Below are 18,432 nucleotides of genomic sequence, written 5' to 3'. Positions count from 1 at the left end.
GATGCTCAGGCCCACTTGGAGTATTTATTTAGTTAATTTACCCACTTCTTCTCGATATCTGACCCGACAAAATAGCAGAAACTTCAAACAATTACCAGAGAAGAGATGAGACTCTGGTTTACTTCCATCAGTATTTATAAAAAAAATAGAAATGAAACCTGGACATTAACCTCACATTCACTTTCATATCAAATCCAACACCATAACGTGTAAAAAACACAACCACGCGAACACGTCCCCCCTCACAGCCGTCCGCGGGACACGAAGCCGAGCGACTGCCTGCGTTGCCGTGAAACGAGCGACTCCACATCGATTTGCCTGATGGCTCATATTAAACCCCATCGTTAGTCTGGAGGGAGGATGAGGGGATCGTTTGTGGTGGACAAAAACAAGAGATTCTTAAGACATTGTGTTTGCCAGCAGGACGTCTGATTTTATTGATACTGAATTCAAAAGGAATCAGATTTTTTTTTTCTATTTTTTTTTCTGTAACATTAAATGAATTGGAAGTGAAAATGTATTGGTCGTGTGCGTGACGTTCTCCAAACATCAGTCCAATGCATTTATCATTCATACACAACATACATAGCACAGGTATTATAGGGAATGACTGAAGGGTGTGTGTGTGTGTGTGTGTGTGTGTGTGTGTGTGTGTGTGTGTGTGTGTGTGTGTGTGTGTGCGTGCGTGCCGGTTCCCGTTGTGTGATTTGTGATTATTTACAGAGCAAATCGCCGGAGGATGTTTTTTTTCTTATCGCTCTATTGATGTATGATACAAAAGTAGGCGTGAAATCGAGGGCCGATATTTTCCCCCCGTGTGACGCTGCTGTATTAGTGTTTACTGTACACACTTCCCCTCCGGCTGCTCACCTCGCAATAAATCACACGGACGCTGCGGCGGTACGGCGCTCTCTGCGGCTTCTGCACAAGCTGTAAAGAAATCAAATCAAAGGGGAAAAAACGGGGTGGGAAGTTGGTGGTTTTGCGTTGACGTGAGCTCACGTTTGTTTTGTCCTAATGGATCGCGGGTTAAAGTTCAACAATCTCGTTCACAAGACCCTCCTCTGCCCTGGCTTCGCCCCAACCCACCCCACCCCCCCCTTCGATGGTGTAGACTGTGCTCAGTGACGGCTGTACAACAGATTGCAAATCAGAACAGGGTTAAAGTTCAAGCGACGCCGGTGCAGATTCCGGTCTTGTCCTGTCGATTTCACACGACCCTGCGCTCACGTCGGCACAGGATCTTCTTGAAGGCCCTCCTGAAGTCGTGGTTAAAGATGGTGTAGATGATGGGGTTGAGCGAGCTGTTGCAGTAGCCGAACCAGAAAAAGAACTTGAAGAGCATGGTGGGAACGCAGCACGAGTCGCATAGCGCCGTCAGTGTGTACGTGAAGAAGAAAGGAAACCAGCAGACGACGAAGACGCCGACAACGACGGCCAGGACGAAGGTGAAGCGCTTCTCGCGGTTCTGTCGGCCCTTCCAGCGCCCGCGGTTGCCGCTCTGTCGCATGGACCGCCTGGCGGTCTCGTCCCCGGGTTTGATCTGGCTCAGCTTGGTCTTGCCCTTGGCTCGCATCTTCTTGTTTGAGCAAGCGTTGTCGTCCTTGTGCTCGGACGAGGACGACTCCTCCATGTCCACGCCATTGACGTCGCCCTTGTCCTTGTCGTCTGACTCGCCGTTAAGCTTCTCGTGGCCGTTCTCCTCCTTTTTGGCGTTGTTCCTTCTCCTTTCTTCCTCTTCCTCTTTCCTTCCCCTTCCTCTGGTCCTGCTCTTGGCGATCTGGTAGATGCGGATGTACACGAGCACCATGATGATGCAGGGCAGGAAGAAGGAGCCGATGCAGGATGAGATTATGTACCACTTGTCCTCGTTGATCTTGCACAGCGGACGCCCCACCTCCTGCTCTCCCTCCTTCTCCATAGTGATGAGCGGCGGGAAGGAGATGACTGCGGCGATGACCCACACGACCAGGATGATGCACTTGATGCGGCGCGGCGTGCGCTTCAGGTTGTACTCCACGGCTTGCGTGATGGACCAATAGCGGTCCAGGCTTATGGCGCACAGGTGCGCGATGGAGGCGGTGCAAAACAAGACGTCCAGCGCCAAGTAGACCTCGCACCAGGCCTGGCCGAAATACCAGTATCCCATCAGCTCGTTGGCCAGCGAGAACGGCATGACCAGTGTCGCCACCAAAATATCCGCAGAAGCCAAAGAGACCAGGAACAGGTTCTGCGGAGCCTTCAGGGATCGGCTCGTGAACACGGCAATCACCACCAGCACGTTTCCGAACACCGTGAGGAGGATGAGCAGCACCACGAGCACCACCAGAGACGCCTGGAGCGGGTACGGCGCACCGCCGCTCGTCCCGTTGGTCACGTTCAGGCATCCCAACGCCCCCATGGTCACGTCACGTCCCGGACACGCAGTTATGGGGAAACAACTACGTCAGTTCATGCTGGAAAATCTTTTCATCATAGTTATGGACCTTTAGGTGGATTTCATAACATCACTTTCTCCTACAATATAAACCACGCAGAAACGAGTTTAAATATATGGACTTCTGACACGCTTTTACAAAAAGGCACATTTTTCAAAACTTATTTTTCTGGTGTTTTTGTTACATTTTTTTAAATAGAGTAAAAAAAATGTTAAAATTCTACACACCTTGGTGAGATGAAATCCCTTAGAGGGAAGAAGGTTACTTCTGCTGCGCATAACTTCTCTCTCCAAGTCGCTCCACCAGCATCAGCGACAGTCACATCATCGGCGTTCCTCACTCAGTCCTGCTTCTCCTGCGTTCAGCACCAGCTCACTCCAATCACATTTATCTGCTGCTCCTCCGCCGGCTTGTGCCCACATGCACTTCTCTTTCTCCCGCTCTCTGCCACTCCCTCATTTCCCCTCATTTCCTTCATTTCCCTCCTTCTTCTGGAAAAAAAACGCCGCTGCCTCTAACTTAGACGTCGCTCGGCAACCGGGCACAGGTGCATTATTTATTTACTTGCTTTCCTACCCGTATTCAATAAATCCCGCCCTGCTCTCACGTGATTGGTCACTCTGTTAGAATTAGGGACGCGGTCCACCCATAGGAGTGAAAGAGACGGAATGGATGTAGCCAATGATACTGCAGGAAGGCGGGTTTTGTCTCTTGGCAACAGATACAGCTCAGAATGGGGAAGCACCAAACTTTAATAAAACAAACAAAAGATGTGTAAGCTTTCAGAAAAGGTATAATTCTATATTTAAAACGATCTTTTTTTTTATTTGAGAGTGTACATACTCTTTCTCTTTTGGTATCCTGCAAATGTTTACTTTTTAATATTCACGCTTGGTATCTTTTGCGTGTCTCTCGGTTCAGTTTCACACATGCGCACTGCGCAGACTTGGTATAACGGGTTGCTGGGGATTTGAGGACACCTAGTGGTCGGTTTTAATATTACACGTCAAACCGCTGCACACAATGATGCATCATGAATGTTTTCCACCAAGTGTGTGTGTGTGTGTGCACGCTCATGATTAGATTGCACAGATTTACAGTTACACACAAATGATAGAAAAAATAAAATCGCACACAGCCTTCATACACAGTTTCACATGGAGCTGATGAGCTGCTGTACGCAGACGGACACCGGACTGGTGGACGTTGTTTTCTGATCCAGTCAGTCGTTATTGAACATTCAGCGGATTTTCATAATTTATCTCATATTTTCAATCTCTGGGCTCCACCACATCTGTCTTCACTCCATCTTTATTTCCCTTCTTTCACCCCGTCCCTTGTGTCCTGGGTTCATCCCTCCCTTCTCTCAAATTACTCAGTCCTCATCCTGTATCTCATCATTACCATTTTGGTTCCTGCTTCCCCCCCCCCCCCCCCAAGTCCCTGTTCAGTCCCGTCTCCGTCTCACACATCAGATAGACAGAAAGTGTGTGTCGTGTTAAATGGGACACGGGCATTCTGTACTCATCGAAGGCATTTATTTTCCACATAACAATAATAATTCCATCTCGTTAACAGCTAACTGTAATTACGCAAAAGAGAGGAAAAGAAAACCAAATGTACACTTTTTGTTTCGTCTAAGCGTTTATACAAAACCGGGAATGCGATGCTTGTGGTGTGTCTGCGAGCAGGGAACAGAAAAAAAGCCCTTTTTACAACTTTTCATTGTGACGGTCCGCGCTGTGCGCTCGAGTCTCTAATAACTTTGCGTGTGTACAGCAGTGTGTGTGTGTGTGTGTGTGTGTGTAAAGCAGCGCCGGCGAGGTCCATCGTGCTCCGCTTTGTCGGATGTGCTGCTGCTGATGGAGACGTGTACACGAAATCAAAGGTTAGAAAATAAAAGTTAGGAAATTAAACACGAGGGTGAACACGACGAAACAAAAGCTTGATAAACTACACGGGAATTTTTTTTAAACATACAGTCACTTGATATTTAATATAATACTAAATAAAGACAATTCCATTCAAATTGTTTAAAATAAAAATCAAGGGTCGTCATTTACTTTTAACACACAAGTCATGATAATACCAGAGATATGGACGTCTTGTGATGCAAGAAAAAAAAAAAAAAAAGATTCAATAAAACAATGTACAAAACCAAAAGATTTCCAAAAACAATAAACCCACCGATGCAAATGTGTATATGATTAAATAAAGCGTAAAATACTTCACTGCAGGTGAATAAAAAAATGCCCCCTTTATGAAAAAGAGTAAACCGCTGGCGCTGAACACGCACACATCTGTCTGACGCACACATCTGTCTGACGCACACATCTGTCTGACGCCGGATTTTAGTTACAAAGTGCATAAAAAGCGAAACGCTAAAAAGTAAAAGATTTCCGAGTGCCAGCGAGCAGAACAACCAGACGAGTGCTGAATTAAAATCCAGGGGGGGAAAAGTGTCGTGTTTTTAAAGCGTCGAAGTTTAAAGACGAGAAAATTTCTGGGGGAAATACAAAATTTCCACTCGCTCATTTAGAGGATTCGTTTTTTCCCCTCAAATCTGATATGCTTCGTTTTTTTCTTTTATAAACTTTTACACAATTTATTTATGACTCGATTTGAGAGATAAAAAAAAAAAAATTTAAATCACATTCAATAATAATCCTTGTGTAAGTGATATGCTGAAGATATGCTGCTTCATCGTTGTTTACTCTGATACTCGGGGCACGTGTTCTGATATATTGATCATAAATTAAAGAGAAATTTTCACGTGTGTTTAATTAAATCATTTGTTTTACCAAAAATGTTTTAATGTAGCTGAAGCACATTACAAGCTAACGATGAATCAGTCTGAGTATGAAGAAGAGAATCATTACATAAATTATCTTACGCTGAGAAAAGAAAGAAATTGGTATGAGACGCCTTTAAGAGCGAGTGATTTACGTTCAGAAGATGAACCAGCCATTCGTGCTGGATAGGCACAATATCATTGTGTGTGTGTGTTTATATAATGTTTGTATATGTGTATATAAAAGGTTTTCACGACTACACTTGTTCACACCCAAACAACCTCTGTACAAAAACTAAACCATGGGGATGGCTGTTAAAAAGGAATAATTATTATTAAAAAATTGGGAATATCAAGAGGATAAACACAATCTCAACCAAAAATTATGGCAGCAGCAGCAAACGATAATAAAGAGGGGGAAAAAAACCCAAGGTTTTGCATACACCAGTTTTAAAACGAGAAGGAATTGATAAAGTTGGCGTCGACGCTCTGAGAGAGTTCACACACGTCCACGGCAGAGGGGTGTGTGTTTTATATTTATATTTATATATAATATGCTTTGTGTTGTGTGATTGGCGTTTGGAGTAAACACTGTCCTCCTGTGTGTGTGTGTGTGTGTGTGTGTGTGTGTGTGTGAGAGAGAGAGAGTTCTGTTCCACTCGTCCATTTGGTGTTGTGATTTTTGCCTTGATACCTCAGAGCGCACTAAAATAAAACGTGTGTGTGTGGGGGGGGGAAATCAGCCTCCTCATCTCTTTCAGCGAAGCAGAACACACGTTTTATTATTATTAGTTTTAGGTCGTGTGTGTGGGTCGATTATCGTTATGTTTTGACGAGGACCGTGACGGCGTCTTAAACCTGTTGTGTGAGGGGAATCTCCTCTCGGAAAGTGACTCGGATGGACGTAAATGAGTTTTGTTTGTTCGTGTTGCAGGATCTGCGTGGGGGTGGTGGAGCCGAGATCAGACCATGGCGCGGTACGGGCCCTGCATCTTGAGGAACTGGATGATGAAGGACGGGCCTCCGGCGACGATCTGCGGCGGGAGCTGGCTCAGAGGGCAGTTCTCGATGCTCATGATGGACAGCTTGCTGCACAGCGCCAGCTCGAAGGGCAGACCGTGAAGGTTGGGGTTGTCGTTCAGGTACAACTCCTCCAGGTTCTCCAGAGTTCCTACAGCAGAGGAAAGAGATCAGTGATGGAAGGCCACGTGGACTCTGGGTCATGTGGTGCATTTTCTTGCTGTCGCTACTCTCTTAGGATGTAAAAGGTAAAACTACCATAATTGGCAGTTAGATGATTACAGCCGCTGTCTTTTTGGGGTTGCCAAATCTGTTATAATTGAGCAAACAGCTTATATCTGATATCACATTTGTTTCTGCTCTCAAGGCCTTTAAAACATAGCAATTCTTCGGTCCAAGCATTTTCTACAGTAACATCTCAGAAATCTCTCTGCTCCGAGCAGGGAGTGTGGAGTGTGTGTGGGAGGGGGAGGGTGTGACGTGTGGGAGTGAGCGGTGTGGAGTGTGTGGGAGGGGGTAGGGTGCGACGTGTGGGAGTGAGCGATGTGGAGTGTGTGGGAGGGGGGAGGGTGTGACTGAGGGTGTGACGTGTGGGAGTGAGCGGTGTGGCTGGTGGGAGTGAGCAGTGTGGAGTGTGTGGGAGGGGGTAGGGTGTGACGTGTGGGAGTGAGCGATGTGGAGTGTGTGGGAGGGGGGAGGGTGTGACTGAGGGTGTGATGTGTGGGAGTGAGCGGTGTGGCTGGTGGGAGTGAGCGGTGTGGGGGAGTGTGGTGTGTGGGAGTGAGCGGTGTGACTGGGGGTGTGGCTGTGACGTGTGGGAGTGAGCGGTGTGAAGTGTGTGGGAGGGTGTGATGTGTGGGAGGGTGTGATGTGTGGGAGGGTGTGACGTGTGGGAGTGAGGGGTGTGACTGGGGGTGTGGCTGGAGGGTGTGACGTGTGGGAGGGTGTGACGTGTGGGAGTGGGCGGTGTGACTGGGGGTGTGGCTGGAGGGTGTGATGTGTGGGAGTGAGCGGTGTGAAGTGTGTGGGAGGGTGTGATGTGTGGGAGGGTGTGACGTGTGGGAGTGAGCGGTGTGAAGTGTGGGAGGGTGTGACGTGTGGGAGTGAGGGGTGTGACTGGGGGTGTGGCTGGAGGGTGTGACGTGTGGGAGGGTGTGACGTGTGGGAGGGTGTGACGTGTGGGAGTGAGCGGTGTGACTGGGGGTGTGGCTGGAGGGTGTGACGTGTGGGAGTGAGCGGTGTGACTGGGGGTGTGGCTGTGATGTGTGGGAGTGAGCGGTGTGAAGTGTGTGGGAGGGTGTGATGTGTGGGAGGGTGTGACGTGTGGGAGTGAGGGGTGTGACTGGGGGTGTGGCTGGAGGGTGTGACGTGTGGGAGGGTGTGACGTGTGGGAGTGGGCGGTGTGACTGGGGGTGTGGCTGGAGGGTGTGACGTGTGGGAGTGAGCGGTGTGAAGTGTGTGGGAGGGTGTGATGTGTGGGAGGGTGTGACGTGTGGGAGTGAGCGGTGTGAAGTGTGGGAGGGTGTGACGTGTGGGAGTGAGGGGTGTGACTGGGGGTGTGGCTGGAGGGTGTGACGTGTGGGAGGGTGTGACGTGTGGGAGTGAGTGGTGTGACTGGGGGTGTGGCTGGAGGGTGTGACGTGTGGGAGTGAGCGGTGTGAAGTGTGGGAGGGTGTGACGTGTGGGAGTGGGGGGGGGGGGAGTGAGCAGTGTTGGAGTGGGGAGGGTGTGGAATGTGGCTTGAGGGTGTGGAGTGGTCTTCAGGAACATGAGATGGAGACAGCAGTGTGACTGCAGCCTCAGAAGCGTGGAGCTCATACCCCTGTATTCAGCACATACGCCTGGATGAAAAGTTCTACTTGTAGCTGAAACAATTGTTTTAGTAATTTTTCCTCTATGTGCTCAAACTCATTAAAGAAAATGCAGTTGTGTGTGTTTCCTTCATTTAAACATTTAACAGCAAATCTGAAGCTGGACGAGTGTAAGACTGAGGGTCGTCCTCGCTGCTCTCAGGTACGTTCAGTGCAGGTAAGAAGTTTACACTCACTGGTAAAGAACATGATCTCTGTAGTCTTGAGTTTTCTACAGCTGTGGTTTTTTCTGTGACTGAATGATTAGAACATGTTCATCTGTCGCTCAAACGTCAATGCATATTTTTTGAATTTTGTCACGTTCTGGAATTATGACAGGATCAAAAATGTACAGACAGCAAAGCTAATGTTTGATAGTGTCCCTTAGTTTTTTTTCTTTATTTATGTGATGTTGGTAGAAGGTTGACTCTTTGATCGTTCCTCTGGTTAGAACACGGGTTTAGGTGCCACATCTGCAGCGAAAGCTTCCTTCCCTCAAACCCATAGACTGTGGACACCAACACCTGTGTTCAAGCAGCTTCTAAGTTCTCATAGACTTTTCTTTTGGTGGTTTTTGGTTTCCTTTTCTCTCAGCAGCAGGTCATAGCTTGTGTTTTCTTCCTCACGCAATGGGGCCGTGCACTAGTGAGGGGTCGTCTTTCACACTTCTTTTATGTAGTTTTATTCAGACTTTCATTCTTCAATCACATGATTCCCACACAGACCAATTTTAACGTTAATTATGACAAAAGAACTAAGGACACGGGCCACGAGAGCTGAGGTGAAGCTACACATTGTTCATTATTGGTAATGTTAATAACGAACTAGTTGCACTGTTGGACGCTGTTAGGATCAGTAGTATCTTCTTAAAGAATCCCAGGTCTTTATAATTGAGTGCAGCTGCAGCCACTAAATAATCACTCATGGGGAAGGTAGTGGGGCAGTAACCTCAGTTTAATTAAACACTTTCTACAACACAGTTTAACATGTTGCTGTATGTATATTTATGACCTTTGTCATGGTTCCAGAAGGTTAATGTTTTTTGTGACAATGATGTGTGTTGGAATCATTCAGTCACATGAAGAGTTGTAGAAAACTCAGTAATGCAGTGATAAACATGTTCTTTAACAGTGTATGTAAACTGGGAGGGGGGAGGGATAGGGGTGACATGCCCCTGCCTGGATTTGAACACAGGACCTTCTGATCAGAGCTCCAACTCCTTACCTTCTGAGCTAAAGGAGCAGAGCGCTCAGCTGTCTTAAACTTACTATTATTTTCTCTAGTTGAGTAGAGGAGCTACTTTGGTCTGTAGTCCCCCTTTGCCCCCCCCCACTTGGGGTCAGTTTTTCACCAGGAGTATCACCATCACCAATGGAAAAATACCAAGTATGAATTAAAAAACACCATATTATATCATTCAAAACTGTAGAACGAAGCACACGTGATCTGCATAGCACACAATCACGTTTCCACGTATATTTTATCTTTTGTGCACTGATACGGTTTCTCTCAACTCTGCTTTCCACGTCCAGCTCTTTAATGTCCTAATATTACCCTTCGAGTAAAGCTTTAAGTTTAGTCATTGGTCTACTGGTTTTTAGATTGACAGCTCCTCCAACCAATCAGGTCACAGAACTGAAATATATTGTTAGTGGGTGACTGAAGCATGATCAATTAAATCCTTGCATCCAATCCACCCTGGAACAATATAGTTCAGTTCCGTAACCTGTGAATGTTCTCCATCTTCATACCTGTAAAACTTACCCACAGCAGCCACTGAAGTAACTCCCCTTCACCTGATTGGTAGAGACCAGCTGTCAATCTAGAACCAGTGGCCCAATGACTGTGTGTCACCAGATTAACACTCGACTCTAAGTGCAGGACGTGGAAACGAGAGCTGAAGGGAAAACAGTGTCAGCATCCAAAAAATAAAACCTACGTGGAAGCCATGATTGTGTGCGACGTCCTTCGTCCCACAGTTTTAAACAATATTAGATGAAATGTGTTTTCAGATTCATACTTACTGTTTTTCCATCGGCAACCGTGATACTCCTGGAAGAAAACTTACCTGTGTGTATGTGTGTGTGTGTGTGTTTACCGATCTCCTCAGGCAGGTGCTGCAGGAGGTTCTCTCCCAGTCCCAAGTGAGTCAGGTTGGTCAGGTGACCGATCCCTCTCGGCAACGTGGTCAGCTGATTGTTGGTCAAGACGAGTTTCTAGAAATAAAATCCTCATCTATTATTTCTGAATGTAAATGAAATGAAGAGATGTATCCTGTGTGTGTGTGTGTGTGTGTGTGGTTACCTGCAGGTCTTTCAGGTAGGCGATCTCGTTCGGGAGCGACTCCAGCTTGTTCTCCTCCAGGTCGAGCTCCCGTATCTTCCGCAGGTTCCCGATGCCGTGAGGTAACTTCTTCAGTAGGTTGTTGGATAATATGAGGACCTGCATGAGAGCAGTTCCACATCCATTAATTACTACCAGAGATACGAAGACATTCCTGCAGTTCAGATTTTGCGTTGTGTTTGTGTTGTGTACCTCGAGGGAAGCCAGGCCGCAGATGTCCTCAGGGATCTTGGTCAGCTGGTTGGTGGCGAGATTCAGCTCCACCATGCTGGTCCATGTGCCGAAGTCCAGCGGCAGCGACGTCAACTGGTTGTCCTGAAGGCAAAAAGAAGCACATTTGATCAGCAGTGTGATTCTCAGTTTGTGGATGAAATCATGAGTAAAAGCTCCCTTAATCAAGACAAAGAGAAACATGCTGCTCGTGTCTCTGCATCATTCTACTTCAGTAGAGGTAAAAATAAAACCACTTCTCTCTGATCCACAGTTCCTTACTTCCTCATCTCACCTTCATGTTGAGCTTGCTGAGGACTTTGGCTCGTGAGAAGATGCCGAACGGGATCTTGTTGATGCGGTTGTGCTCCATGTTGAGCGAGTAGATGGTGGAGAACTGCGACGGGCCGCCCACCGGATACGACTGGAAACAGTTGCGCGCCAGCGTCAGACTCGTCAGGTTCACCAGGCTCGAGAGAAGACCCTGTAGACCACCACAGGTACACGCATTCTAAACGTTTTCTACAGAAACATTACTAAAGAGGCGGAGAAAAGTCACATGACCCCTGAGAGAAACGCTGATCACAGCTAATCACAGTCATCATGTACTAACAGTCCTCTGTATGTTTATTCGGGGTTTTCCAACAGACGGGAGGAGATGAAGGGAAAAGGGGAAGGACGGCGGGTTGCTCGAACCTCAGGCAGCAGGGAGATGTTGTTGTTCTCGAGGTTTAACTCCTCCAGCTCCCGACACTTGGATAAAGATCTGGGGATGGCAGACAACCTGTTGTAGCGCAGCCCCAGACGGTTTATACTCGACAGATTGCCTGCAACAACCAAACACAATTCTTACTGAGAAAACCAAACTGGTGTACGTGTGAAATATGTTAATTTATTACATTTCAATTCATTAATATGCATCTTGTGTTTTGAATACATTTGTAAATATAGAATATTTTATTTCATTGATATTGATTTTCTTTTGTACGCTGAAGCAGTCAGATGTCCTGCAGCACTAATAAAGTTGTGTGATGAAGGAAAGCAGACCTGTTTAGTGGAACACTGTCTCTGACTGTCAGGTGTATGTGTGTGTGTGTGTGTCGTTAGTACCGATAGTCTCGGGAAGGTCCAGGAGCTCGTTGTGCTGTAGGTCCAGGTTGGTGATCTGCGTGCAGTTGCCGATCTCTTTAGGAAGGTGCTCCAGCTGGTTGTGAGCCACGTCCAGAGTGATCAGGTTACACAGCTCTCCTACAGAGAGAGAGGGAGATCAGATTTGTACAGTTACTTCAGTGATTCTTACTGCAGTTTGCATATTTGTTGAAGTGAACATGTTGGAACATACAGAGAAACTTCAGCAGCCCTGATTCTAGAAAACTTCCCCACAGAAATGTATTAATTTTTTTGTATGATGGTGATTTAGTACCACGTAAAAAAAAATCTGATTATGAAAAAGTAGCAATACGAGAATAAAGTCGTAATATTTCGAGGAAAATCACAGAATTGTGATGAAATTTCCGCTGTATAAAACGTATGTGAGAGATTTGGTTAAATCCTACTTTCAGTTCAAATTTAGCAATAACTTAATTCTTGGTCTCGTGGCGCATCAGACAAAAAAAAAACTGTCTCTTTTGTGCAGATTATCAATGGTTACATCTGCATGCTGTTAGAAATGGAGACGTTTCTTAAGAGACTCTGAGGATGATGATCAAAGAAATCGACCCTGTATGAGTTCAACCCCGACACGATCCCGTACTTCAGCCTGTCAGTACTTTATACTCATTTCAGTCTCACACACACACACACACACACACACACACTCGCGCGCTTCCTTTTTGTGAGAATGGTGTTAAAGAAAGGCTTGTGGAAGAATGTGGTGATAAATGTAGGTATGAGCCCAGAACCCCGTGTGTGTTTGTCTGTAAAGACGCTCACCGATCTCAGCAGGCAGCTGTTTGATCTTGTTCTCGCGGATGCTCAGCATGGTGAGCTTGCTGAGGTTGCGGATGTCCTTCTCGACGGCGGTGATGCGATTGAAGCGCAGGTACAGCGTGGTGAGGGACGTGAGGCGGTAGACCACGGCCGGGATCTCGCGCAGCTTGTTGTGCCGCAGGTCGAGCATGCGCAGCCGCTTGAGGTTGTCGAGCGAGTCGGGCAGACTGGTCAGCGAGTTCTCGCTCAGCGCCAGCGTCGCCAGGCCCGACAGGCAGCCCAGCTCGGCCGGGAGGCTCTGCAGCTTGTTGCTGTACAGGTAGAGCTCGGTGAGCAGCGTCAGCTCCTTGATGGTGGAGGGGAGCAGGTGGATGGAGCGCTTGGACAGGTCCAGGCGGGTCGAGTTCTCGTCTCGGCACTTGGCGAGCTCCTTGGCCACCTCGGCGTTGCTGGACTTCTTGCGCATCCCGGTCGAGGGGTTCGGCCGCTTAATCGTGTTGTCCACGGAGAAAGCGACGGCCGGCGGCGCCCCGCTCGAATCCTTCTTCCCATCTTTGGCGTCTTTCCCTTTGGTTTTGGGCTCCTTGCCGTCCTTCCCGAGGCCGGTGGGCCCCTTGTGCTCCTTGTCGCGCTCTTTACCCGAGAGCGCTTTGGCCTCCTTCTCTTTGCAGTCTTTGTCTTTGCCTAAAGCGCTGCTCATGGTGAAAGCACTTCGGCCCGACGGCGCATGAGCGTCTCTTTCTCTCTCCCTGGTTCGCTCCTTTCGTTCGTGAATAAAAATCGCTTAAAAAAAATGGCCGCTATACTCCGGCGCGTGAGCACATAACTGTGCGCGCGTGTGAGCGGCGTGCGTTCGGCGATGGGCGGCGACACCCGTGCGCTCCTGTGCCCATTAACACTCGGCGAGAGAGAGAGCAACGTGACGGGAGGCGAGCGGCCTCATGCTCGTCTGAACTGTACAAACTCCCTCGACTCGATCACAACAGGGCAAAACACACGGGGCAGAAGACGTCGCATCTTTCACGCTGAGCTGGAAAACACAGAACACAAACACACATTTAATAAGATTCTTGACGCGTATGTGCTTCTTTATAAACGAAACCCCCGCGTGTGGTGCCCGTGTGTCTGTGTGTACACCAGTGTGAGCCGCTTCAGCAGAGTCTGTTTACAGAACCACAGATTTATAGACGCGTACGAACGCGCTCTCGTGAAAACTCTCCGCTGCTTGTTCCTGCGCGTGTGTGCGACGGCGTGAGTTGTCGGTCCGAGCTCAGATCAGAACTTCAGAAAGGTTAATGCCGCTGAGAATAATCTTTGCGTGCGCTCTTCAAAGCCGCGACTCCCTGCAGGTTATGAGACCTTTATAGCTTAAAAATAAATAAATTCAGCACCTTTTTAAAGAAAGCGGTAACACAGTGAGTGTGTGTGTGTGTGTGAGTGTGAGAGAGTAGCGATGTGTCCAACAAACACTGATGACATATTTGAATTGAAGAAGTGCGAGTTGCTGTTTAATTCCTCTTATAAACACAGAAAAGATGATTTACATCGTTTACAAAAGCCTCTGTTTTCACACACAGTTCACGCTGTGACACGAAAACGCTGGTTTGAAAGCGTATTAATGTGGACACCGCAAATACAGACAACAAGCACTCGCCTCATCGAACCCACAACCCCATGGCAAATCTATGAACTCCCAAGGGGCGGCGTTAAGTGTGTGTGTGTGTGTGTGTGGGGTCTGGCCCTTGTCACATGTCTCGCTAAACCAGAAGTACCACTAAGACGCAGGTTTATTCTGATCTGACAGCTGGGCGTGTTCACTACTTTTAAGAACAAGCTACGGCCAAAAGTAGAGGGACACCAATCCATGGTTCTTCCCCGAACTGTTCCCACAAAATCGCAGACACGCGGTCGTATAAGACGTCGTTGGATGTTTGGAGCATGAAATTTTCCCTTCACCTGAACAAGGAGACTCAAAACCTGCGCTAGCATGACCACGTCGTTCTGGACAAAGTCGGTGCCTTGAAGATTTTTTACATCAGCTGGGAGATCTCCTGCTATAGAGCTCCATCCCTATTGAACATGATGAATGTGAACGCTGACTGAACCCCAGACCTCCTCACTACATCTCCATCAGTACCTGACTTTAATACCCCTGTGGCTGAATGAAATCTAGTCCCAGAAAAGAGCAGATTATAACAGGGAATGTAGAGTCTGATGTAAAATACAACACCAAAATATTCAGCACACACACACACACACACACACACACACACACACACACACTATAAACAAAACTCCATTAAACAAAGACACTAAGAGTAAAGAGTGAAGTGAAACTGTGTGTGGAGGGTGAAGCCGGGAGATCAGCAAATGGGTCAAACGGCATAACTTATGCTCCTTATCCTGCATCTCTGATGAGAGAGAACGAACACACACACACACACACTTCTAGTCTGGATTCTTAAAGCAGGCCTGATGTGACACATTTCTGAGGATCGGCCTTGAACAGCGAGCTCACCACCACGCAACAACACACACTCACCCTGACCTTATCTGGGGAGAGAAAGAGAGAAAGAGAGAGAGAGAAGACCACAGAGTGAGAGAGAGAAAAAGTTCAAGAAAGAAAAGAGACAGAGAAAGTGACAAAAGATTGACAGCGACAGAAAAAAAATCAAGACAGAGCGAGAGTATAACCAAAAGAGAGAAATAAAAAGAGGTCAGAAAAGAAGAGAAAAATAGAGTGAAGGATATTAAGAGATAAAGTTAAGAGAAACAAAAAAATATGAGACAGACATCAAGAGAGACAGACAGACACAGAGAGAGACACAGAGAGAGACACAGAGAGAGACACAGAGAGAGACACAGAGAGAGACACAGAGAGAGACACAGAGAGAGACACAGGTCTGAAACTACAGCATGTTACAGTGAAGTTGTAGATGTAGCAGAAAAGTAGTTGTGATGAAGCACGTAACAGTCCTAAGCATTTCTCTCTCTCTCTCTCTCTCTCTCTCTCTCTCTCTCTCTCACACACACACACACACACACATTTAATAATAATTAAACTGTTGCAGATGATCTTGAAGCAGGTTCCTCCCACTGCTGGAGTTGCTCCTCGGAAGCTCTGCTCACCACACCACCACCGCACGACTACACAATGCCCCGACACACGCCGTACGCCTACACACTCCCTCAGCGCAAGCAGAACGACTGCACACTCCCTCTGTCTTCCTGTCCACCACAGCCTGAGAGCCGGTGTGTCGCAGTGATTGACAGGTGTTAGCCCCGCCCCTCAGGAGACGCACCTCTTGTTGCTCTTGGATGCCCCTGAACATGGATTTCTTGTCTTTAAGTTGTTCACACTGAGATGCTGTGAAACGATTACATCTGCATTATTGTTTTTCACGTTATAATATGTACTAAACGAACCGGGGCAAATTCTGATTCGCCTGCACGTTACAGAAAAACGTCATTCCACTCGCAGAACCCTGAATATAACACTAGAAAGCCAGAGGCCCCGCCCACAAACTTCACGTGCATCGGTTACTACACAATTTTCTGACCACCGGCTTCGGAATCCTGGTCCGTTTTGAAGCTGATTGGCTGTGAGGTGAAGGAACAGTGTGTGAGCGGTTATATGACGTTTCCTCAAGCGCTTTCAAGACAAAACACCGAACTTTAAATCATATTTGCACACGCCCATTTCAAGCCTGTGAAGAAATCTCGACGTTCAACCAGGCGTGAAACTAATCACTCCAACAAGCAGATTCCACACACCTATATTAAGTGAAACCTTCTGTATTTTTATTCCCCAGTAAACACTTCTAGGAGATGAGAAGTTGAGGGACGTTACTGGAAACAGGGGCCCATGAGAGCACCAAGATCTCCTGAGGAACCAGTAAGAGAACAGGCTGAGACTTCTCCTCTCATACAGGCTCAGGATATGAAAAGAGGGAGGGGGAAAAAAACACAATCATATAAACCCATGGAAAACTAAAACCAAAAATAGCCATTTTCGCTCTTTCTCATTCATTTATCATTAGATATTAATATTAATCTTCGCTACAACTACAGCTTTAACCCATCTTCACACCCGCATTCAGACAAACCCCGCCTCCGGGACTCAACCAATTGGCCAGGCGACACGTCTGTTTCCCAAACCGAGCGCAAAAACGAGCAATCAGCCAATCACGAGCGGGAGGCAGAATCGTCACAGCCAATCAGCACCCAGAAGGCGGGATTTGTCTGAACACGATTGGGTTAAGAAAAAATAAAATACCTCAGTGTCCCAGTACGTCCCCGCAGTGACAGCGATTCGGGATCATTTTAACCAGAAATTCATTAAACAAACAAACAGCTGTTATATTATAAATATTATTATTAAATACAGCGTTCGGCTAAATACATTCTCGAGTTAGGAAACGGGCAGTGACGTGAGCGGGCTAACGCTAGCTAGCGTTAGATAACAAACGAGTTCAAAATAAAATAAAACCACCGCGTCATTATTTATATTTAAGATAATTTATAATACAACTTGAAAGTGTCTTCGGTGTAGATTAATAGGATAAAATCGAAAAAAAGAAAAGAAAAGAAAAAGAGCAGAGGTTTTGAAGCTAAGCTAAATGTCCGGCTGTTGTAGGAAAGGCCTCGAGTCGAGCCGCGGTGTCGCGTGAGTGCAGCGTCCGCGCCGCGGTGAGGTGAACGCGGCGAACAGGCGAACCGTCATTCGGTCATTAAGCAACGCTGACAGCCGATAACCATGTTGGATTATTTTTGCGGGTAAGAAATTCTGAAAGCGGGCGGTGTTTTCTCTACACTGTGTAAAAGAAAAAGCCCCAACACACATACACAAGCTGCGCGCGCACACACACACACAATTATATATATATATATATATATATATATATATATATATATATATATATATACACATATAAACACACACACACACACGGAGACACAGCGGCCATTCCGGGGCTGAACAAAAGGAGCGTTTTAAACCGCATACGAGCTCCGGTTAAACTACCTGCGAATCCAGACGCTGCGTTCCCGGGACATTTCGGCGTTCGCCGCGGTTAATAAAATCTCCAGCGCCGAGCGGCGGTGTGTGTGTGCGAGTATAAAAGTGTATTTTACCTTCAGTGGTGTCGCTCCGCCATCCTCCGTTTCCTCCTCCTTCCCCAACACCGCCACCGCCGCTGCAGCGCGAGCAAACCACGCCCTCCTGGAAGCCCCGCCCCCACCCACAAGCCACACCCCATCTTTTTTTTTTTTTACTCGGCCTCTCTCCCCCACCCTTCCTGTCGGCTCAATGACGTCACGCAGGCCGTCTTTCATCCCCAAATATCGCGAGATGTTGTTTAGTAAGCTTCCTTACACCAGCGATATTCTCGCGAGACCTCATATACATTTCTTTTTCTGACACGTATTTACTTTTTATACTATTTCTAAAACATGAAATGTTTCCAATCTTATTAAATACTATAAAGTCGTTCGCTTTCTTGGGGTATATTTTATATATATATTGTGCTGTGATCAACAATATTTAATAATTATAATAAAAATAATAGTAATGCTTTGCAAGCATCACTTTTATTATTAATAATTAATAATAATGTTTTATATAATGTTGATAATGAAAAAACGCAAACATAAAAATACCAACTTAACGATAAAAAATATTAAATAAATATGCAAGTGTATAAATTGTATGTAATTTATAACATTGCATATTTATTTTAGTTGTTATCGTTAAGTTGGTATTTTTATGTTGCGTTTTTTCAACAACATTGGAGATTATGTTTTTACTATTTCTATTTTTCGGATATTTAATATATATATATATATATATATA

The 18,432-nt window shown here is 46.6% G+C and overlaps 2 protein-coding genes and 1 long non-coding RNA gene across 4 annotated transcripts; 1 reads left to right on the top strand and 2 right to left on the bottom strand.

Moving 5' to 3' along the window:
• Positions 1-407: 407 nt before the first annotated feature.
• On the bottom strand, positions 408-3,022 carry adra2a (adrenoceptor alpha 2A). Its single transcript, XM_083549650.1, has 2 exons — positions 2,666-3,022; positions 408-2,517 (listed from the first exon to the last, which is right to left on the bottom strand). The coding sequence occupies exon 2, from the start codon at positions 2,399-2,401 to the stop codon at positions 1,211-1,213; it is 1,191 nt and encodes a 396-aa protein (XP_083405776.1). The 5' UTR covers positions 2,402-2,517; positions 2,666-3,022; the 3' UTR covers positions 408-1,210.
• Positions 3,023-3,959: 937 nt separating this feature from the next.
• Positions 3,960-17,848, bottom strand: shoc2 (SHOC2 leucine rich repeat scaffold protein). 2 transcript variants are annotated; one of them, XM_083549735.1, is made up of 9 exons: positions 17,715-17,848; positions 12,585-13,611; positions 11,763-11,900; positions 11,349-11,479; positions 10,948-11,136; positions 10,635-10,757; positions 10,404-10,541; positions 10,198-10,315; positions 3,960-6,400 (listed from the first exon to the last, which is right to left on the bottom strand). In XM_083549735.1, exons 2-9 carry the CDS (start codon positions 13,279-13,281, stop codon positions 6,192-6,194), a joined length of 1,743 nt encoding a protein of 580 aa, XP_083405861.1. In that variant the 5' UTR covers positions 13,282-13,611; positions 17,715-17,848; the 3' UTR covers positions 3,960-6,191. The 2 variants fall into 2 exon arrangements, with proteins under 2 accessions (XP_083405861.1, XP_083405862.1); XM_083549736.1 differs by having other exon boundaries at positions 17,605-17,750.
• On the top strand, positions 7,965-10,848 carry LOC310730687. Its single transcript, XR_014534905.1, has 2 exons — positions 7,965-8,666; positions 9,036-10,848. It is a non-coding gene; the product is annotated as an uncharacterized lncRNA (long non-coding RNA).
• Positions 17,849-18,432: the final 584 nt, after the last annotated feature.

Source organism: Silurus aristotelis (assembly GCF_946808225.1).
Source record: "Silurus aristotelis genome assembly, chromosome: 9".
In the NCBI taxonomy this organism is placed as follows: Eukaryota; Metazoa; Chordata; class Actinopteri; order Siluriformes; family Siluridae; genus Silurus; species Silurus aristotelis.
The sequence above is the reverse complement of the archived record's forward strand: the minus strand, read 5'-3'. Positions and strand labels throughout refer to the sequence as shown.